General features: G+C 39.1%; 1 protein-coding gene across 4 annotated transcripts in view; it reads left to right on the forward strand.

The window, feature by feature from the left end:
- Nucleotides 1-1,748: 1,748 nt before the first annotated feature.
- esyt2 (extended synaptotagmin 2) overlaps nucleotides 1,749-19,016 on the forward strand; it is a 62,529-nt gene continuing 45,261 nt past the window's right edge. For 2 of the 4 annotated variants that reach the window (XM_062957981.1, XM_062957982.1), the window contains exon 1: nucleotides 1,749-2,280. In XM_062957981.1, the coding sequence (XP_062814051.1) occupies nucleotides 1,927-2,280 (354 nt within the window). In that variant the 5' untranslated portion in view covers nucleotides 1,749-1,926. The remainder of the gene's footprint in view (nucleotides 2,281-19,016) is intronic. The other 2 variants (XM_062957983.1, XM_062957984.1) reach the window with 2 other exon arrangements.

Raw genomic sequence — 19,016 nt, forward strand, 5'->3', positions numbered from 1 at the left:
CAGAGAAGCCATTGAAATCCAGAAGCATATGGACAATTTCAACAGAAAGGAGGAAACCATGAAAATGAACAAAATCTGGCTAGCAGTATTAAAAAACCTAAAATCAGGACAGTAAATAAAGAACAATACTTAGCAAAAGGGAATTCCAGACAGGAAACAATCAATGCCAGCTTACTTAACTGATCCCTCGTTAATCAAGGATGGTGGCCCTCCAAGCGTAGTGTCTTGGCAGTGGATGCGTAGTTGGCCATGGAGACCTGTTTTGGACCTGCATGTTCTTCTGCAGTGAGGACATAGGTTTTGACACAGAAGGCGGTCCCGGTCAGGGGTGGCTTGACGCACCTTCCTCTTGGCACGTTTCTCCCATTTACCCTCCATTTGTGCCTCTTCGAATTTCACAGCACTGTTGGTCACAGCTGACCTCCAGTTAGAGCGTTCAAGGGCCAGAGCTTCCCAGTTTTCGGTGCCTATTCCAGTTTTTAAGGTTGGCTTTAAGCCCATCTTTAAATCTCTTTTCCTGACTACCAACACTACATTTCCCGTTCTTGAGATGGGGGTATAGCAACTGTTTTGGAAGATGGTGATCAGGCATTCAGACAACATGGCCAGTCCAGCGGAGTTGATGGCATAGGAGCATTGCTTCAGTGCTGGTGGTCTTTGCTTCTTCCAGCATGCTGACATTTGTCGGCCTGTCTTCCCAAGAGATTTGCAGGATTTTTCGGACGCAACACTGATGGAGTCTTTCCAGGAGTTGGGTGTGACATTTGTAGACAGTCCATGTTTCGCAGGCGTATAGCAAGGTTGGGAGGACAATAGCTTATTTATTTATTTATTTATTTACAGTATTTATATTCCGCCCTTCTCATCCCAAAGGGGACTCAGGATGGATCACATTGACACATATAAGGCAAACATTCAATGCCATATAACATAGAACAGAGACTGGGACAGACACAGGGGCAATTTAAACCTTCTCCAGCTTCCAGCTTCCTGAGGGTATGCTTGATTCCGGCCACAGGGGGAGCAGCTGCTTTATCATCCACTGTGACGACACTTCCTCATTCCAACGGCGGCTGGATTATTTTTATGGTGTCGTAAATTAGCCTCCCCATATGTAAGTGGTACCTACATTTCCTACTTGATAGATGCAACTATCTTTCGGGTTGCTTAGGTCAACAACAAGCAGGGGCTATATTTTATTTTAATTGTCAGGTGCTCACCCCGAACTCATGACCTCTTGGTCAGAGTGATTTATTGCAGCTGGCTGCTAACCAGCCTGCACCACAGCCCGGCCCCCTTTATAAATAAGCACCTGTAATGCTAGCTAACACCTTCCAACAAAGGATTCCCCCAGGCAGGAAGCAGCCAGGCTTTGAAGCCGCAAGGCCATTCAACGCTAATCAACGTGGCCAATTGCAACATTCACACTTGCCTCAAACAGACAAGAGTTCTTTCTCCCACCCTGGACGTCCTACAGATATATAAACCCTACTTGCTTAGTTTCCAACAGACCTCACAACTACTGAGGGTGCTTATTATAGATGTGGGCGAAACGTCAAGACAGAATGCTTCTGGAAAACTCACAGCAACTCAATAATAATAACGAATAGTTACTCTAAACCCCCCCCTCCCCGTTTCCGAAGGAATGGTTCGGTCCTCCAGCTTCAAATACGCAGGAGGCGCGAACCATTTCTTAGAAGGGGGGGGGGTGAGAAAAAGCGGAAGTGGCGGCGGAAGTAGTAGAAGTTGTTGTTATCGTCGTCCCTCAGCAACTGTGAGGCAGGAGTGTAGGCGAGGCGGGCGCGTCTTTCCTCCTCTCCCGCCCAGGACCGCGATGCGAGGCCCCGCCTCGGCCTTGCCCGCGTCCCCGCCCACTGGAGCCAGCGCCTCAGCTTCAGTCGTCAGGAGAGCGGCCTCGGAGCCAGCATGAGCGGTGCGGGGGCCCAGGCGAGAGCGGGGCCGGGGCCCGGGCCCAGCGGCGATTCGGAGCCCCCTCCTCCTCCACCGCCGCCTTCTTCCTCGTCGCAGCCCATGATCAGCGTGGACCTAGCTGGCCTGGTGTCGCAGTTTGCGCGGAGCTTCGCGCTGGTCTTCCCGGTCTACGTGCTGGGCTACTTGGGACTGAGTTTCAGCTGGATCCTTCTCGCTTTGCTTGGTCTCTTTTGGGTCCAAAGGCACCGCGGGGGGAAGGCCTCCCGTCTGGGCCGGGCGCTGGCCTTCCTGCAGGACGAGGAGCGCGCCGTCAAGCTCACCGTCGCCACCGGAGACCTCCCTGCCTGGGTGAGAGCGAGGATTTTGAAGCGCAGGCTGCGTGGCCGTCTGTGGGGAGAGCTCAGATGGTGTCTCCCTGTGTGCACGGCAGCAAAGGGGTTGGACTGGACCCCCCCCCCCCAAATTTGGGTTTCTTCCAGTTCTGTAATTCGTGTCTCGAGCACAGACTTGACTTCGCTTCGAAATTTGCTGAAGACTCAGGGTTGCATCTACACCAGGCATTGGCAAACTTCGGCCTTCCCTCCGAGCGTTTTGGACTTCAACTCCCACAATTCCTAACAGCCGGGAGTGGCTGTGGGAGTTGAAGTTCAAAACACCTGGAGAGAGGGTCGAAGTTTGCTCAGTGCTGTGGAATCATGGGAATTGTATCTCTCCTGTCTTTAGCCTTCTCTGCCAAAAAGTACCAGTGCCCCACCAAACTGGAAAGGGGGCATCTACACTGTAGAATTAATGCAGTTTGACAGCACTTTATCGGCCATGGATAGGAACCGCAGTGGCACCATGGGTTAAACCAATGGTTCCCAACCTTTGGGCCTCCAGGTGTTTCAGACTTCAACTCCCAGAAATCTCAGCCATCTTACTAGCTGTTAGGAATTGTAGGAGCTGAAGTCCAAAACACCTGGAGGCCCAAAGGTTGGGAACCACTGGGTTAAATCCTTGTGCTGGCTGAACTGCTGATCTGAAGTTTGGGTTGCTTACTTGAAGGTTGGGTTGCTTACTTGAAGGTTGGGTTGCTGACCTGAAGGTTGCTGGTTCGAATTCTCGAGATGAGGTGAGCTCCCGTCTGTCAGCTCTAGCTTGCAGGGACATGAGAGAAGCCTCCCAGCTGTCACATCCGGACGTCCCCTGGGCATAATCTCTGTAGTCGGCCAATTATCTCACACCAGAAGCGACTTGCAGTATGTTATCATACTGATAAAAATCAAAACGGTCATGGCTGAATGCTATGAAATCCTGGGAATTATACTTTGCTGAGGCCACAGTGCTCTTTGGAAGAGAAGGCTAAGGACTCGGGAAAACTACAGCTCCCATAATTACATAGCATTGAGTTAGGGGAATTAAATTGTATTCATTCTATGGCATAGATGCACCAGGACACGATAGCACTGGTCCGTTGCAGTTAAAGTGATGTCAAATGGCATTAATTCTTCAGTGGAGATGTACCTAAAGTCTTTCTTTGGTTTTAGTGTTTCACTGACAAGACAACTCCTTCCCCAATATGGCTTTAAAGCAAGCTTAAGGGTGCATTTCAGAAGTGGAGTTGAACTCCCCAGCCAAGCAGGTTTGCAGCCAGCCTTTCTTCCCCACCCCCCATGTTGGAAGAAACACATTCCTTGCTATCTTTCTTGGCATCGGAAACCTTGCTGTCTCCTTTGCAGGAAACCCAGTTTGAGCTGTGGTCATTAGAAGTAACTTCCAGTGTAGCCTGTAGGTGTGTCTGGGCTGCTTCACACTTTACTAGGGGTGGTGGATGAATGGGCGGGATCTATTTGCTGTCGTTAAATTAAAATATTCAAGTAAACATGATTGTTGAATAGAATTTGCCTTTACTGAAAACAGGCATCTATCTCAGGAGATCTGACTGTACATTTGGATCTCAATCCATGGAGGTGTGCTTAATTTTTCTGAGTGTCACATTCCTAGCCCTGAAAGAAGCTTATTAAACCCTCCAGTAGTAATTTCTTGATGAACTTCTGAAGGATGTTTCACAGAGTATAGTATTTACTTGGCATTGTGAAAACCACACCTTAAGCAACCTTCCTACTCACTGTTTTCTTCCACTGACTTTTACCTGTGAAGCCTCAGGACTTACCTGTAAAGACTTTGTTTTGCTATGAGTACATGTACCTTAGAGGTGTTGTCTCTCCATAACTTCTGAGGATAGTGGTGGTTCCTCGCAGCAGTTACTCATAGTTACAACTTCTTTAGATGGCACCTGTTGCTTTTCAACTTGCCCACTGTCAGTCTTATTCTCCTATTAACTCTTCAAGTTAGATAGTTGCTTATGGTTCTTATGAGGGTCCTGCTTGCTAAATGTTTAATCTTTTTATATTTTCATGACATGTAAAAAAGTAATTTGTGGGTGTGTCTAGGAACTCCAATGTGCAAGAAAACCTGCAACACTCTACCAATATTCATAGAAAGAATAAAGTTTCCGTTTGCATTGTTAATATAGGTTTAGTATGACACACATATTTGTTTGTGCAATCCTTGCTTAAATAAGGAGATTAATTTATCAGGACACATTTATCAAGGTAGTTGAGGAAGTTGCCACGATAAGGCTTGGCTAGGAGAAGTTCTTGTGAGGGTAAAGTGCAGATTTGTTTCTGATAGCTGATTTGTGTTTTTGGAATATATGGAAAAGAATATTTGAAGCTGGGCTAAAAATCATTGCACTAAATACATTGTTCTTCATAGGTGAAAAAGAGTTATCCAATTAGTGAGATTTATATATGTGTTGACTTACACTCAGCAGTTGAGTCAGTTAGGAGCTAGTGATTAGATTTAGGCGCAGAAGCAGATCAATGAAAGAGCTTTTACAACAGTATAGAAAATTGAACATTTCTTAATATTTGAGAGCTTATGTTAATCAAGAAATTGAATTAAATTAGAATTCTTAAGGTTTAACTACAGATGGATAAAGTTTTTTTATTAGTTAATTTAAGTAGGGGCTAGTTATAGACTATTAATGGTAGAACTATGTTGAACTGCAGCATTCATAACATTTATTGCCTTCAAGTATAGCCACATACATCTTAGTGGCTTTTTTTTGCAGTCTGGAAAAGGTATAAATGATTACAGGATGACAAGATGGCTGAGAAAGCCAGCCTCATTTTTGAAGAGTTGTTTGAGTTTGATTGCTCATCATTCCTGTGAAGAAAAATTGAAGAAGTGCCTCTCCTTTTCTGTGATGGCAATGCTGATGTTTCCTGTTTTGGTATGTTGAGAATGTGAGCAGTGAAACTGCTGTAGTGCAGCATGGCAAACCAGGGAGTGGCTGATTAGTTATGTTTGCAATGAAGATGTATTCCCATTCCTTTCTCCCAGTTCATTGAGGGCAAATGTGTAATTGACAACAATTATGAATATAGTGTAACAATTAGAGAATTCACTTGTGTGGATCCAGATTCAGGTCTCCACTCGATCAATGTGAATGTTACTGGGTGACCTTTGGCAAAGTTACTCTCTCAACTTGGCTATGTCACATGGTGTTATTTGTGAGCTTAAAATGAGGGAGGGAGTCAGGCATGTACACTAAATTAAGTTCACTGAAGGAAAAGCATGGCTGTGGCAATGATAATAATTGGTCTTACTAAAACTATAAAGTAAACCGACTGATTGCATAGCTTGGTGATACAGCATTTTTCATGTGATATCTTATTGACTGGAACCTTGTGGGGAAGAATTCACAGATGGGATGGTGCAACAGCCACAGAAACTAGAACAAGACTTGGAAAGTGCTGTGAAGATTCATAAAACCTCTTGAAAACCCCTTCCTTTTAACAAAAAATAGAGGGCAAAATTCTAGATCTATTTAAAGATGTGAAGGATTTCCAAGATTCCTTTCCTTTTCTTCTTGAACATCTTTCCCTGAAGTCATTTTTAAGAACTTACATTGTAGCCACAGGCAACATGAAATTACATACAGGTGAGTAAGCTGTTTGGCAGATAATGTTTCATCCTTCCTCTGCTCCCAGCATATAAATGAGGTAAAGTGACAGACTGTTTCCTCCTCTATGACTTTTACAGAAATACAGTGGGCTGCCTGAGAACCAGAATTCCTGGTTCCTCCATTATGAGCTTGCTACAGGCTAGCGATTTATTAGGATTTACATACAATAATGCACTTCATTTATGATTGAAAGCTGCCTCTCATTTGTGGGTTTAACTTTTGTGCATTTGATTTTTCACAGATTTTGTTAATACAATCTCTCTAGAAATCTATAGGTCTTTCAAGGCAACTCTGTGGTCAACTTCCAACAAAAGTTGTGCATAGAGATGCACCCTGGAGGACCTAGAGATTCCTGGAGAGGTTTTTCTGCTTTCACTGGGATCCTGCATCCCTAACCTCCATGAAAGTGGAAGTCCTACGGCCTTCTAATTCCCCTATATCGTTTATTTTCCACATTTTTTTGCAATCCTAAACATTGGGTCTATTAGTACTTTATCTGTATAGTAAATTGTAGAAAAATATTAATCGGTACATGACATTATTATATGCCATGTATATTTAAAAATAAGTCTTATTTGAATTGCTTGTAATAGCTATCGCAATCTTAGGTGAATGATGATAAAACCCGTGTTGCTACTCTTTTTCTCCACTTACTATAGCAAGTAGGAATGGATTTCTGATTCATAGTAAGAGAAGGCATCAACCCATTTCTTTTGATGATGTTGCTATTGGTACACAATGCTAAATATTTCCTGAATAGTATTCTTGTTCTGGTTTGCCTTTAGGCATGTTTTATTTTCTTGAAAGAGTATGGAAGAATCAAAAGTCAGAAGGGTATTTCATAAGCATTCCAAGATTCAGGGTACAGGCTAGTTACTTTGCAAATGTCTATGTCTTTTCCATGATAGAGATCTATGCATTTTAGTGTGTCTGTGTGTGTATATTACTCCTAATATATGTCTAATGATTTTGATATTCTGTCACTGCTAACATTTTTTGGAAATACAAAAGAAGGGAGGCAAATCCCCTCTGACCAATTCTTGCCATGCAAACCACACAATTGGTTCAGCTTAGGCTTGCCATAAATTGGAAGCAATTTTTAATGCACATGTGACAACAACAGAGTTTGATATAATATTGCTGTTAACATTTTTTGAGTATCAAAAAGGAATGGAACAGGAGAGAAAAGGAACGTGGTAGAACTTTGAAAGCTAACTGGTTTTTATTTTAGCCTGAGCTTTCACGAATCTACATCCATTTCTTCAGAGGTACCGGTAATACAGAGTGGTATTTGAAGTCTCAGGTTTTGAAGCATATATGGTTGTGGGACTGGGATACAACATATTAGGATCCAGAAAGACACAAAATTTCAAAGGATATGGGGGAATCTCAAAAGTCAAAAGGGCTATCTCAGTAAGTATTGCAAGAGTCATGGGACAGGCAATGTGATAAGAGATCTTTCAGATCTTTACAGTGGTTAATTTTGATGTTTGAAAGTAATACATCTGCTTATTCTGTTTGACTAATGTAGAGTGTAGAGAGGCATTGGTGCAGGATGGTGTATGTGACTTTGGAGGAATATATTTGGAGGAGAAATGTTGTTCCTCCAAATGATATTACTCCTAGAGTAGATATGGGATCAAAGTTTGTTGTAGGGTCTTGTCTCTGTATTACTATACATGTTTCTTGTTGTAAGTGAGTAGTTGTTTAAGATTTGGAGGCTGTCTATAAGCCAATAAAGGTGTGTCCGCCAGAACTTGTGAAAGGACTGTTCTATTTTCCAGAACTGGTTGTAGCTCTTTGATGTTGCATTGAGTACAGCATATAACTCTTGTCAGCTTTAGCTATCATAGCCAGTAGTGAGGACTGCTATGTGTTGTCTTCCAGCAGCACCTGGAACTAAAATAAAACAATAGTGCTGTTTAGGAGGAAAATTTTCCAGTTGCAATTTTATTACATGTGCTTTTGCCTCCCTTCGATAGCAAAATCATTTTAAATGTCAGTTATGTTTCTTGAGGCTGGCAATGACCTCAAGTAGCAAATTTCATGTTGAACACTTGAAGATCAGCTGGAGAGTTTCTGCTCTCAGTCCCACCCGCCTCACAGGCACGGCTGGTGGGGACGAGAGACAGGGCCTTCTCGGTGGTGGCTCCCCGGCTGTGGAACTCCCTCCCCAGTGACATTCGGCAGGCCCCATCCCTTTTGGGGTTCAGAAAAAAACTGAAAACCTGGCTATGTACGCAGGCATTTGAAGAATAAGCATGTGTTAGCTTCGACGCGGTCTGAATTACGGCTCTTGTATAAGGTCTGGTGGATGAATGGCATAAGCACTTTGCATTGTTTTAAACTTTGTATATTGTATTTTATGACTATTTTATGACTGTTTTAACTGTTTTAATCGTTTTAGTTTATTGTATAACGGCATTAATTGCCACTTGTAAGCCGCCCTGAGTCCCCTTGGGTGAGAAGGGCGGGGTATAAATAATTAAAATAAAATAAATAAACACTTTAAAACAGCTATATCATGCTAACCTATATATATTTCAGTAGAATTAGCTTCACTTAAACTAAACAAACATTACAAATGCTTTCATGGTTGTGCAAATTTGTTTGCATGCTTTTTGTAGCTTCAGGTGCTTTTTAAAATGCATGTTCTAGTGGTTCTTAACCCATGGGTCCCCAGATGTTATGGGCTTCAATTCCCAGAAATCCTAACAGCTGCTAAACTTCCTGGGAGTTGTAGACCAAAACACCTGGGCACCCACATGTTGAGAACCACTGGTCTAGAAGGATAGCCAAGGCTGCAGCTACACTTACCATTTAATGCAATTTCAAACTGGTTTTGAAGAAAGTGGTTTTGCTATGCAAATGATTACGTAGGAAATCCTAGAATGAGTTTGAGGCCTGGATGGTGATTACACAAACCATAGAGCAGTTCTGCATATTAAGGGATTTCTTTTGCTTGCTTTTGTTGGAGTTTTTCTTTGGTCTCCAAAGTTGAAGCTAACTTCAAATGCATTGTGGTCAGTATAGATGGGGCTCCAGCCACCACCTTTCTTGTATAGTTACTAGCTTGCAGCCTTATCCATTCCTACATAGGAGTCAGTTCCATTTAACACAAATGAACTACTTGGTAAATGTGCATAGAACTTCATAGTTAGAATTTAATATCTAATCTTAAATAACTTGCACCCCCATCAAGTTTCAGTGTGACTTTCATTGTAATCATAAACATATAAATTCAGAAGTAAAATGTATTTGCTGTTAGGCTAGAGAAACACTGGCCAAAAACACAGTAGTTATGTCTGTATAATTTAAACAAATACACATTTTCGCTTGCAGAACTTGTATGTTTATAAAAAACATTGTGAGGAAGGCATTCCTCTGTAATGAGTCAGTGTAATATTATGTTTTTCTACTGATTCTTAGTCCAGCTGTAAAATTTCCAGTAGTAAAGTTACCCTGTTCCTGGTTATATTTTCTTAGAAGTTAGTTGCATCATTTTAATGCAACGAAATTGTTAGTTAAGCTATGAACATATTTTTGAGGAGGAAGTTTAATTGATATGATTTTTGAATATAAATATACTTGAGCTTGAAATGTGAAATAGTAAAAGTTCTGGACTAATTTGGTTGAATAATATATAGTGAATTTGTTACTAAAATGAGACTGCGGTTTGTCTTTGGCTGAAAATATCTGTCACATGATGAGTGTTACATTGTCATTTGACTGTCCTTATCATATAGCAGCATGGCTTAAGAGCTGCATTTCCACCAGTTCAAAGGCAAACCCTTTGAATGTTAAAATTACACAGTTGCACTTATGTTTCCTAACATAATGTGAAACACATTTTTAAAATATCAGAGTTTGATTACATTAACTAATTAAATTCTCTGCATTACTCAGAAGATTCTGTTTTCATTACTTTTATGTCCCTTCCATTATTTGTCAGTATGACTGTCCTTATTTGGGGGTGACTGTGTTGTATAATTGTGAAGCAGAATTAAGTGTTCCATTGCACCATTTATATACTAACAGTACTATTACCCTGGCCCTCCAGTAGTGTAGTTCTAAAAATATGTGGACCTATGCCTTAGCTGTTCTTGAGAGCTAAATTCTTCAAGCATTAACAAAGCTGCCATCAAATGAGGTGGGGTACACTAGAGGCAGTGAAGTAATGATAAAGTGCAGTAATATGAATATGCAGTTACCAGAAATGCTTGATTATTAATAAAATTGACATAGTGATTAATAACCAATTTATTCTCTCCTTATACTCATGTAATAAAAACAAAAAACAGTCTTTAAATGTGAGAGTAGCTTTGCTATCCATATGACCTAATTGTCCTGTCATTCTATGCTAAGGGGTTTTCATGTCTTCAAACTTTGTTACAGTTAAAAAGTGCTGCAGTACCTTTGTGTCAGAAGGTAATATTCCACAGGTTGGATATCGTTTATCTGGAAATTTGAAATGCACCTAAATCCAAAATTGTCCACATGCATGGCTGCGATAGTAACACATGTGCTCTCTCATAGTACAAAAACTTAGTTTCATGCAGAAATTCTATGTATATAACTTGAGTCCTATCTGCAAAATGCCTCATTATGTATATGCAAATATTCAAAAATTCAAAAACAAATATCTCAGATCCAAAGCACTTTTAGTCCTAAGCGTTTTGGAAAAGGGATACTCAACCTGTAGGAAGTCTTTAAAGTAACTGTTAATTTTCTTTAATGGTGACTAGCTGATAGCTAGTAAGGCTTCTCTCTTCTAAAATTTGTGATGTTCACTCTCACTCAAGATGTTATATGCCAGAAGCTCCCACAACCTTCAGAAGCATCTTTTGGTGTGGGACTTACCAGGTATTGATGGTCAGGAAAAAGTGAAGTCCCATGAAAATATTGTTGCTTTTCTTGTTAAGGCCAAATTCCTATGTACTAAAATGTCAGAAGATAGAACTGGATGCCAGTTTGTGCCTGCAAAGCACTAACTTAGATTAATTAATTTATTTGGTAGTTCTTGCATTAAAGTACTATGTTACAGAGCATTTCTTGTGTGTGAATATAATCAACACATTTCTTCAATTTGTTGTGGTGTTTATTGATATGTTTGATTGCAGGCTAAATGACCTGTGTCTGGCCATCTGCTCCTTAGCCCTGCTATTCCATTGGAATTGCTGTTGTGTTTTAATTATATGCTGGGAAGTGTTTTCACCTCCTATTTTCATTAACTCCCAGACTTCTAATTTCCTCCTCTAATACCATTTTTACAAGGAATTGTTCTATTGAGTGTTCTTCCCAGCTCCATGGGTTTTCAGGGAGTACTGGCCTTATTGGCCATACGATACAAGTGGGAATGCCTCTGGAAAGTAAAAATAAAAAATATTCAGAAATTACTCAGTGTCGGAAAACTTTTACAAAATGTTCTATCAATATTACATGACACCTATAAAAATAGCCAATATCCAACCACAATTGAAAAATACCTGCTGGAAATGTAAACAAGCAACGGGATCTTTTTTTTCATATGTGGTGGTTCTGCAAGAAGGCAATTTTTGGAAGGGATTGATGAGCATTGTAGCAAGAATTGTGTATGTGCAGACATGGAAACTAGAAGAAACACCAAAAATGGAAGAATGGATAGTAAAAGTACAGTAACAGAAATAGTGCAAATGAACATTTTGACAAAATATCTTCCAATAAAAGAACCTTCAATATTCAAGAAAAACTGGGGCCCTTCAAAGGTTTTCTGTAAGAAAAGAACATTCCAATATGGGTGAGGAGAGCCCCAATTTGTGAAACTCACTCAGGCAGGGGGAAATCCTTTTTTGAATCCCACCGCTGCCTCCAATTGAGGAGATGTGCGCACGTGTGAGAGGGAGGGATGGAGGATGTGTGAATGTATGACAGGGAGGATTTAGTGGATAAGGAAGGATAACAGAACTGATGGGTTTAAATGAGTAAAGATGGTAACTTATATAGATAGGTACGGTAACTTATATAGATAGGTACGGTAACTGCCACCAACGTGAGGTAATAGTCTTCCTTCAGAGTTACAGAGAGGCAAGGAGACTGATCTTTATGAACAATAAAACTCAGCGTGTGTGGTTTCAATCAGTAAACGTTTCGGATCTTAAGTTACAATGTAGTCTTTCTTGAATGGATATATCTTAAATAACTTCTCTTCAAAACAGTATACTAAACTCCCGGTCAACTTATATTCCCAGCCTTTCCCCTGAGTGACCATAAGCTGCCGTCCTTAGCTGATTTCCACAGCTCCTAATCTTTCCAAAACCTAACAGCCACTGTTCTTCTCAAACCCCTAACAGCCACCCCTTTTTAAACCCTCACAGCAACTCCTTTTAAAAGGGAATATGCTCCAACTGTCATCTTAGCCACGCCCCTTTTCTCCCAAGGGAAGCTGTGTTACCATGGCAACCTACCAAACGCTGCTTCCAGCTGATTTCCATGTTAGGCTTTTCCTTGCTAATATATAACTTTTTTTTAACAAACAAATAAATAAAATCATATCAATAATCTCTGTTTAACACATAACTTCTCTACAATGGGGATGTCACGTTTAAAATGTTAATCTATTATACTATATTCTATACAAATAAAAACAGTAAAAAGGTCCTATTGCTCCCCCCCCCTCCCCGTTCGCTTTTTCTCCATCTGTTCTGTGCCAGGTGAAGTTTCCCTACCCTACTTACCTTGTGCATGTCTGTTCTTTCTTGTATAGTCCTCTGGGTTAAGGATTCTTTGGATCATATAGGTGATATCACTTAATTAGTTGCATATTTGTAAGTGGATTAATATGGTAATCATCTTGGCATACAGAAAACACTGCACAAAACACCCTGTGAAATCTTGCCAGTATTTTGAAAACAATGGAGAAATTGTATACTTTAGCATGTGAATTGCATGGGCTAAGCATGTTCTGATCACTTTATTACTGTTATGAACTTGGAAATGTGCTATGTTGGTTCCTTATACCTTGAAAAGTAAAGATATGGCATTGGACTAACAATATTTACTGTTAGGCTGGAAATGTTAAGATATGTATTTATATAGGTCTACATTTGGTACCATTCTGTTACCCATTAGTGCAACTAATATTTTCCCCATCCTCCACACCATAGTTATTCATGCCACACGATAATTAGCTCTGGAGGGTTTCCTTGGCCTCTGGAACAAGAATTAAGTGCATGAGCTGCTTTGGAGAGAAGGGATTTTCCTTTTTGATTCTGCTGATGGAAATAGTTCTGTCAGTGGAAGTATTCAACTGGATTGTGGCCAAAATTTAGTGAAACTTAATGTATAATATTAGCTCTTGTTTTCTTGATGTGACTGCAAGCATTGCCAGAACATGACTGGCTCATTTTTAAATATAAGACATGACGTAAACGTTAATGCAGCTTTAAATTCATATGCTATCACTGCACTTGTCTGTGAAGATTGGCGTAACAGCATGTAAACTCAATGACATATTTTTGTGTGTTTCTGGCTTATGTAACCATTTCTTTAGGGGTTTCAACTGCAGTGCTCCTGAGCCAAAAATAGACCTGGATGGTATACTCGAAGCCCCTTTTTACATCTTCTGCTATTTTTTCCCTGTCTGTTTTCTAACAAACATTGCATCTCCAGTCATACATAAAACTGCTTGCATACAATCAAGGCCTCCAAAGGAAACCAGAAATTATATAGTTGAATCTGCAGCCCTGACAAAGTCCCCAAAACATGCAGCAATAATCAGTATAGCACAGCACACCGCTAGAGATTAATCTGTCTTTGCAGCACATCTGTTAATAGACCATAAAGTATAATAGTGAAAAAGTGCTTAACTTCAATTTGGATGTTAGGACTTTTTGGCTACCTAGATGCAGTAAAAAATTTCAACAGTGTGCAGTAATTAAAACTTTTGATTTTGTGCAGTACTCTTTAAGCAACACTATTATGTACACGGGATTGTTCGATGCGGTATTTTATCATAACACAAAGGTTGAGGGTTGAAGTTAGTGAACATGTACATTTGTTCTGAAATAATACAGTGAGGACAGTGAATATAATTCCTTCTGATTCTGAGGAGTGGAGACATTTTAATAGCTGCTGGTCCCTAAAACTGGGATTTGCATTGAAGCCTGTCACTCAGAATTAGAGCTTGGCAGAAATGGTTGGTGGCTTGTTCATACAAGAATCTGTAAAGTAAGTTTATAAATACATCTTGATCTGTATCTTTCTCCGTCCCTTCCATCCCATCATATATTAAACTGGTGTCCCTTATATAAAATGATAATACCAAGATTTACTTGGGATTTTTTCAAAGTGGGAATTTGAATCCGTAGATAAAGCCCCTATGTACAACTATGTACAACTAATTGTACCTTTATTGAGAATTGGACCGTGCTCCTCTTACCAGATAGTTTTCTTAAATGCACTCTTAGCAGAATACTCTTTGAGTCTTCTAACTAATCTTATGAAATCCTGTCTAGAAGTCCTTTTTGTAATGGACTTTAAAGCTGTTTATAAGCTCTTAATGCACAACTAAATGCCTGGTTTTTCTTTAGTTTGACTGCAAGTTTATGTTAGGTTGTTGAATGTGTTTGCTGTTAATGCTAATTCTGACCATGAATACAGAATCCCCTGTTGAAGATTAGCAAGAAGAGTTACCCCTTGTCACAGCTACATGCAGTTATGGGACTTATAAATATTGAAAAACAAGCACACTGCTTGTTTTTTTTTAATGCAGTGTGAAAAGCCTCTTCCAAGAATACTAAAATAAAAAATACTATTTTAAGAAAACCAATGATTTTAATGCAAACAAGTTCCTGATTCTTACTAGAATACTGTAAATTTGGTACTTTTGAAACATTTTAATGTAACAACAAGAATCGTTTTTTGGACAGTGTTAAACTTTCAACTTTCTTGTGATGTAGAACTGTAGATTTCAACAGATATGAATGTGTTGTCATTTTTGCTTTGCTCTTTTTAAGTGTGTGCCATTTGTTATTTCACAGAAGGATGTTCAAAGTAGTAAGAAAAAATAGATAACATGACAGATTATAACATTGTAATTTGGCAGTTCAAATTTAGATCTTCATACATTCTTGCCATCATTAATTCTGGTATGTTTTATATCATGAGAGTTTCTAGAAGCACTTTGGGCAAAATCAAATGCCATAGCTCATTGGTAAAGTACATAGAAAAGTCTCGTTTAACTCCTGGATCACCAATTCAAAGAACATCAGGGAATGGGGATGGAAAAAATAGCCATCCCAGTTATTGAAGTTCCTTCTTTGTTTTGATATTAGACAGCCTCATATTCATCCAAACCATGTGTTTTTCCAGAAATTGTTAGGTAGCAATTAGCTCACCATTAGCTCTACTGGCTGCTGCTTCTGGGATTTTCAGTCTAACAACATCTGGAGGGTAATAAGATTCTACACCTGATCTAAATATTAGGGCCTCTTTTTGTAAATACTTGGAGAGTCATTAAAAATGCAAGCTCATGAAACCTATGTTACAGCATGTAGAAGCATGGTTGTTCGCCGATCATTCTTAATCTGAGAAGGTGTGGTATCCAGTTTCATTTTAGCAGTTCAGGCTCTTTGATTTCTGTTGTAACATTATCATAACAAAGTCCTGAAGCATTATCTGTTTTTAATCTCCTTTCCTCTTCTATATTATTAAAAGGAAGGAAGTTACAATTAAAATGTCTTGAAAATGTTATTTTGGTCCTGTGTTGACCTCATTATTGAAGCATGGATAAATGGAAGTTTTTTCATCCCTCTACGGTCATACAATTATGAATACTTAATTTAAGAAAACAAAGACATTCTACACATACTATCTAAACCAGGGGTCCTCAAACTTTTAAAGTGGAGGGCCAGTTCATGGTCCCTCAGGTTGTTGAGGGGCCGAATTATCATTTGAAAAAAAAATGAACAAATTCCTATGCACACTGCATGTCTTATTTGTAGTGCAACCCCCCTCCCAACAACAGTTTATTTATTTATATATTTATTTATTTGCTGCATTTATACTCCACCCTCTCTCACCCCAAAGGGGACTCAGCAGCTTACAAGTTGTATCGACATACAATATATTATATTATTAGCATAGCACAATATTAGCATTTTATATTACTATATTGTACTATACCACTATACCATGTTATTATTATTATTATTATTATTAGTAATATTGCATTTAATATATAATATATAATTAATATTATTATATTATACAATATTATTACATTGTATTATTATTATTAGCCGCCCTGAGTCCCATACTGGGTGAGAAGGGCGGGGTAGAAATACTGTAATAAATAAATATATTGTATTACATTATAATATTATCAATATTATAGTAAAGGTAAAGGTTTCCCCTGACGTTAAGTCCAGTCGTGTCCGACTCTGGGGGTTGGTGCTCATCTCCATTTCTAAGCCGAAAAGCCAGCGTTGTCCGTAGACACCTCCAAGGTCATGTGGCCGGCATGACTGCATGGAGCGCTGTTACCTTCCTGCCAGAGCGGTACCTATTGATCTACTCGCATTTGCATGTTTTCGAATTGCTAGGTTGGCAGAAGCTGGAGCTAACAGTGGGCGCTCACTCTGCTCCCTGGATTTGAATCTGGGACCTTTCAGTCTGCAAGTTCAGCAGCTCGGCGCTTTAACACACTGGGCCACCTCAATATTATATGTATACACAATATATTATATTATTACCATAGCACAATACTAGTAAATGAATGAACCATACAATATTTAAAAATAAAAACAATTTTAACCAACATAAACCTATCAGGATTTCAATGGGAAGTGTGGGCCTGCTTCTGCCCAATGAGATAGTCAAGAAGGGTTGTTATTGTTGTTGTGTGCCTTCAAGTCATTTCAGACTTTGGGCAAGCCTAAGTCTAAAACTGAGGGCGGGGGCCAGGTAAATGACCTTGGAGGGCCGCATCCGGCCCCCGGGCCTTAGTTTGGGGACCCCTGATCTAAACTATTGTTGCAGCCAGCTTCCGTGTTGTTTCAGCTGCTAAACACATTCAGGATACGTGTGTCTTTTTAATGATAGAAATAGATTTCAGATTTGAAAGTTATATGCAAGGTCTTATCTCTTTCTTAGATCAGAGATGTTGAGGTGTGCTTAAAGATTAAAGTGGTAACAAAATATTTTCACTTACTCTAGATGCTTACAAACCTGCTTTCAGAACACCTCAGTCTTTCCCTTCTTTATCTTTATATAAAAACCCGTTTTAATTGCGCCTGTTTCTTGTCATATCAGTACTCTATGTATGAATCATTTCAACTCACAAGCTTGAGTTTGAAATAAACCTTTTGTGAAATGTGGTTTAATGACTCAGTATTTTTCAAAAACCAAACTCTCCATCTGCTTAGTAATAAAATATGTGCTGCCATTTCTGTGTAAACAGTATGTCTCTGCAGCTTTGGCTTCATATAAATTACTTAAATAAATCTTTATTGAGGTAATTGCTGATTTTCACTATAATGGGGCATATTTGTGAGCAAATTTAACTATGTGTTGTGGAAAACAAATTGAGAATTTTAGTGGAATGTGTAATAGGTATTTTAGCTAGCTCCTCTTAAAGGTAATGACATGCATACCCACATTTCCTCTTAAAGGTAATCCTATACATACCTACTACTCCTTTTCTGTTTCCAGAAGGAGTATGTTCATCTGCTATCATGAAACAAAATGAAAATGTGAGGCACTTTAACATTAATAGATTTAATAGAGCATGAGTAACACATTCCACAACTTGGTCTACTTAACTGTCTATTTACTCAGGCATAGCTTGTTTGTCACTGGAGACCACATCAGAAATTATAAGGGCCTTATAATAATAATAAGGCTATAGTTTATTTGTATGGACAAACTGCATAATAAATAACACTTCTTCATGACTGTAAATTTTGAACAACAATTTCTGAATATAAACTCATTTTCAGAATTTCTTTCCCATATTTTGTTCCAGAAATCCTGCTTTTTCAGAAAATATTAAGTATGTTGCAAAACATGATGAAAGAACACAAGCTATCTTATCACTACAATTGCAGAAGATATATAGAAGAAAATAGAGTGCTTTTTTCAAAGTTCACCCTTTCACCCACATTGATGTGGTTGAAGTAGTGAACTCTGATAGGCTGCATGAATGACTTGCAGAGGTTTCAGTGCTGAAGTTGAGATTTTAAGCTGTGCTCTAGTTATAAAGTTCATATAGGAAAATGTAGTCCATAAGCATGCTGGACTCAGATTGTATTCTTTCAAATAATTTTAGTGTCATGAAGCGTGCCCCCAATTGATAGGCAGGGCGTGCTAACCCACGCCTAATAGTGGAAAAGGCAAGTATTCATTTGTGATCTATGTGTGCCTTTAGTTCACATGTTAGCTTATGGCACACTCATGCATTTGATAAGGATTTGGTGGTTTTGTTAGGTCCGTCTTTTGAAATATAGCATATATATATATACAGTAGAGTCTCACTTATCCAAGCTAAACGGATATCCATTAACTTGGATAATGAGGGATTAAGGAAAAGCCTATTAAACATCAAATCAGGTTATGATTTTACAAATTAAGCACCAAAACATCATGTTATACAACAAATTTGACAGAAAAAGTAGTTCAATACACAGTAATGTTATGATGTAATTACTGTATTTACAAATTTAGCACCAAAATATCACGATATATTGAAAACATTGACTACAAAAATGGCTTGGATTATCCAGAGGCTTGGATAAGCGAGGCTTGGATTAGTGAGACTCTACTGTGTGTGTGTGAATATAGCATGTATTTTCCATACTGGGCTGATCCTGATTAACTTCTATAATAGATGGGATCTGATGCCTTTTTAGTATACAGGCTCCTATTAGCTTTTAGAGAAGGACTGTATACATTTGGATTTGGAAAAGGAAAACGAGAGAGACATTAATGGTCACCTTTTAATAATCATTATGCTTTACTTGGGATATGTGTGCACAGATAAAAATTATGAAAGCTAGATTTTTAAACATTTGGAAACGCTTTGACATATCACATAAGG

Source organism: Anolis carolinensis, chromosome 6 (genome assembly GCF_035594765.1).
Source record: "Anolis carolinensis isolate JA03-04 chromosome 6, rAnoCar3.1.pri, whole genome shotgun sequence".
Classification (NCBI taxonomy): Eukaryota; Metazoa; Chordata; class Lepidosauria; order Squamata; family Dactyloidae; genus Anolis; species Anolis carolinensis.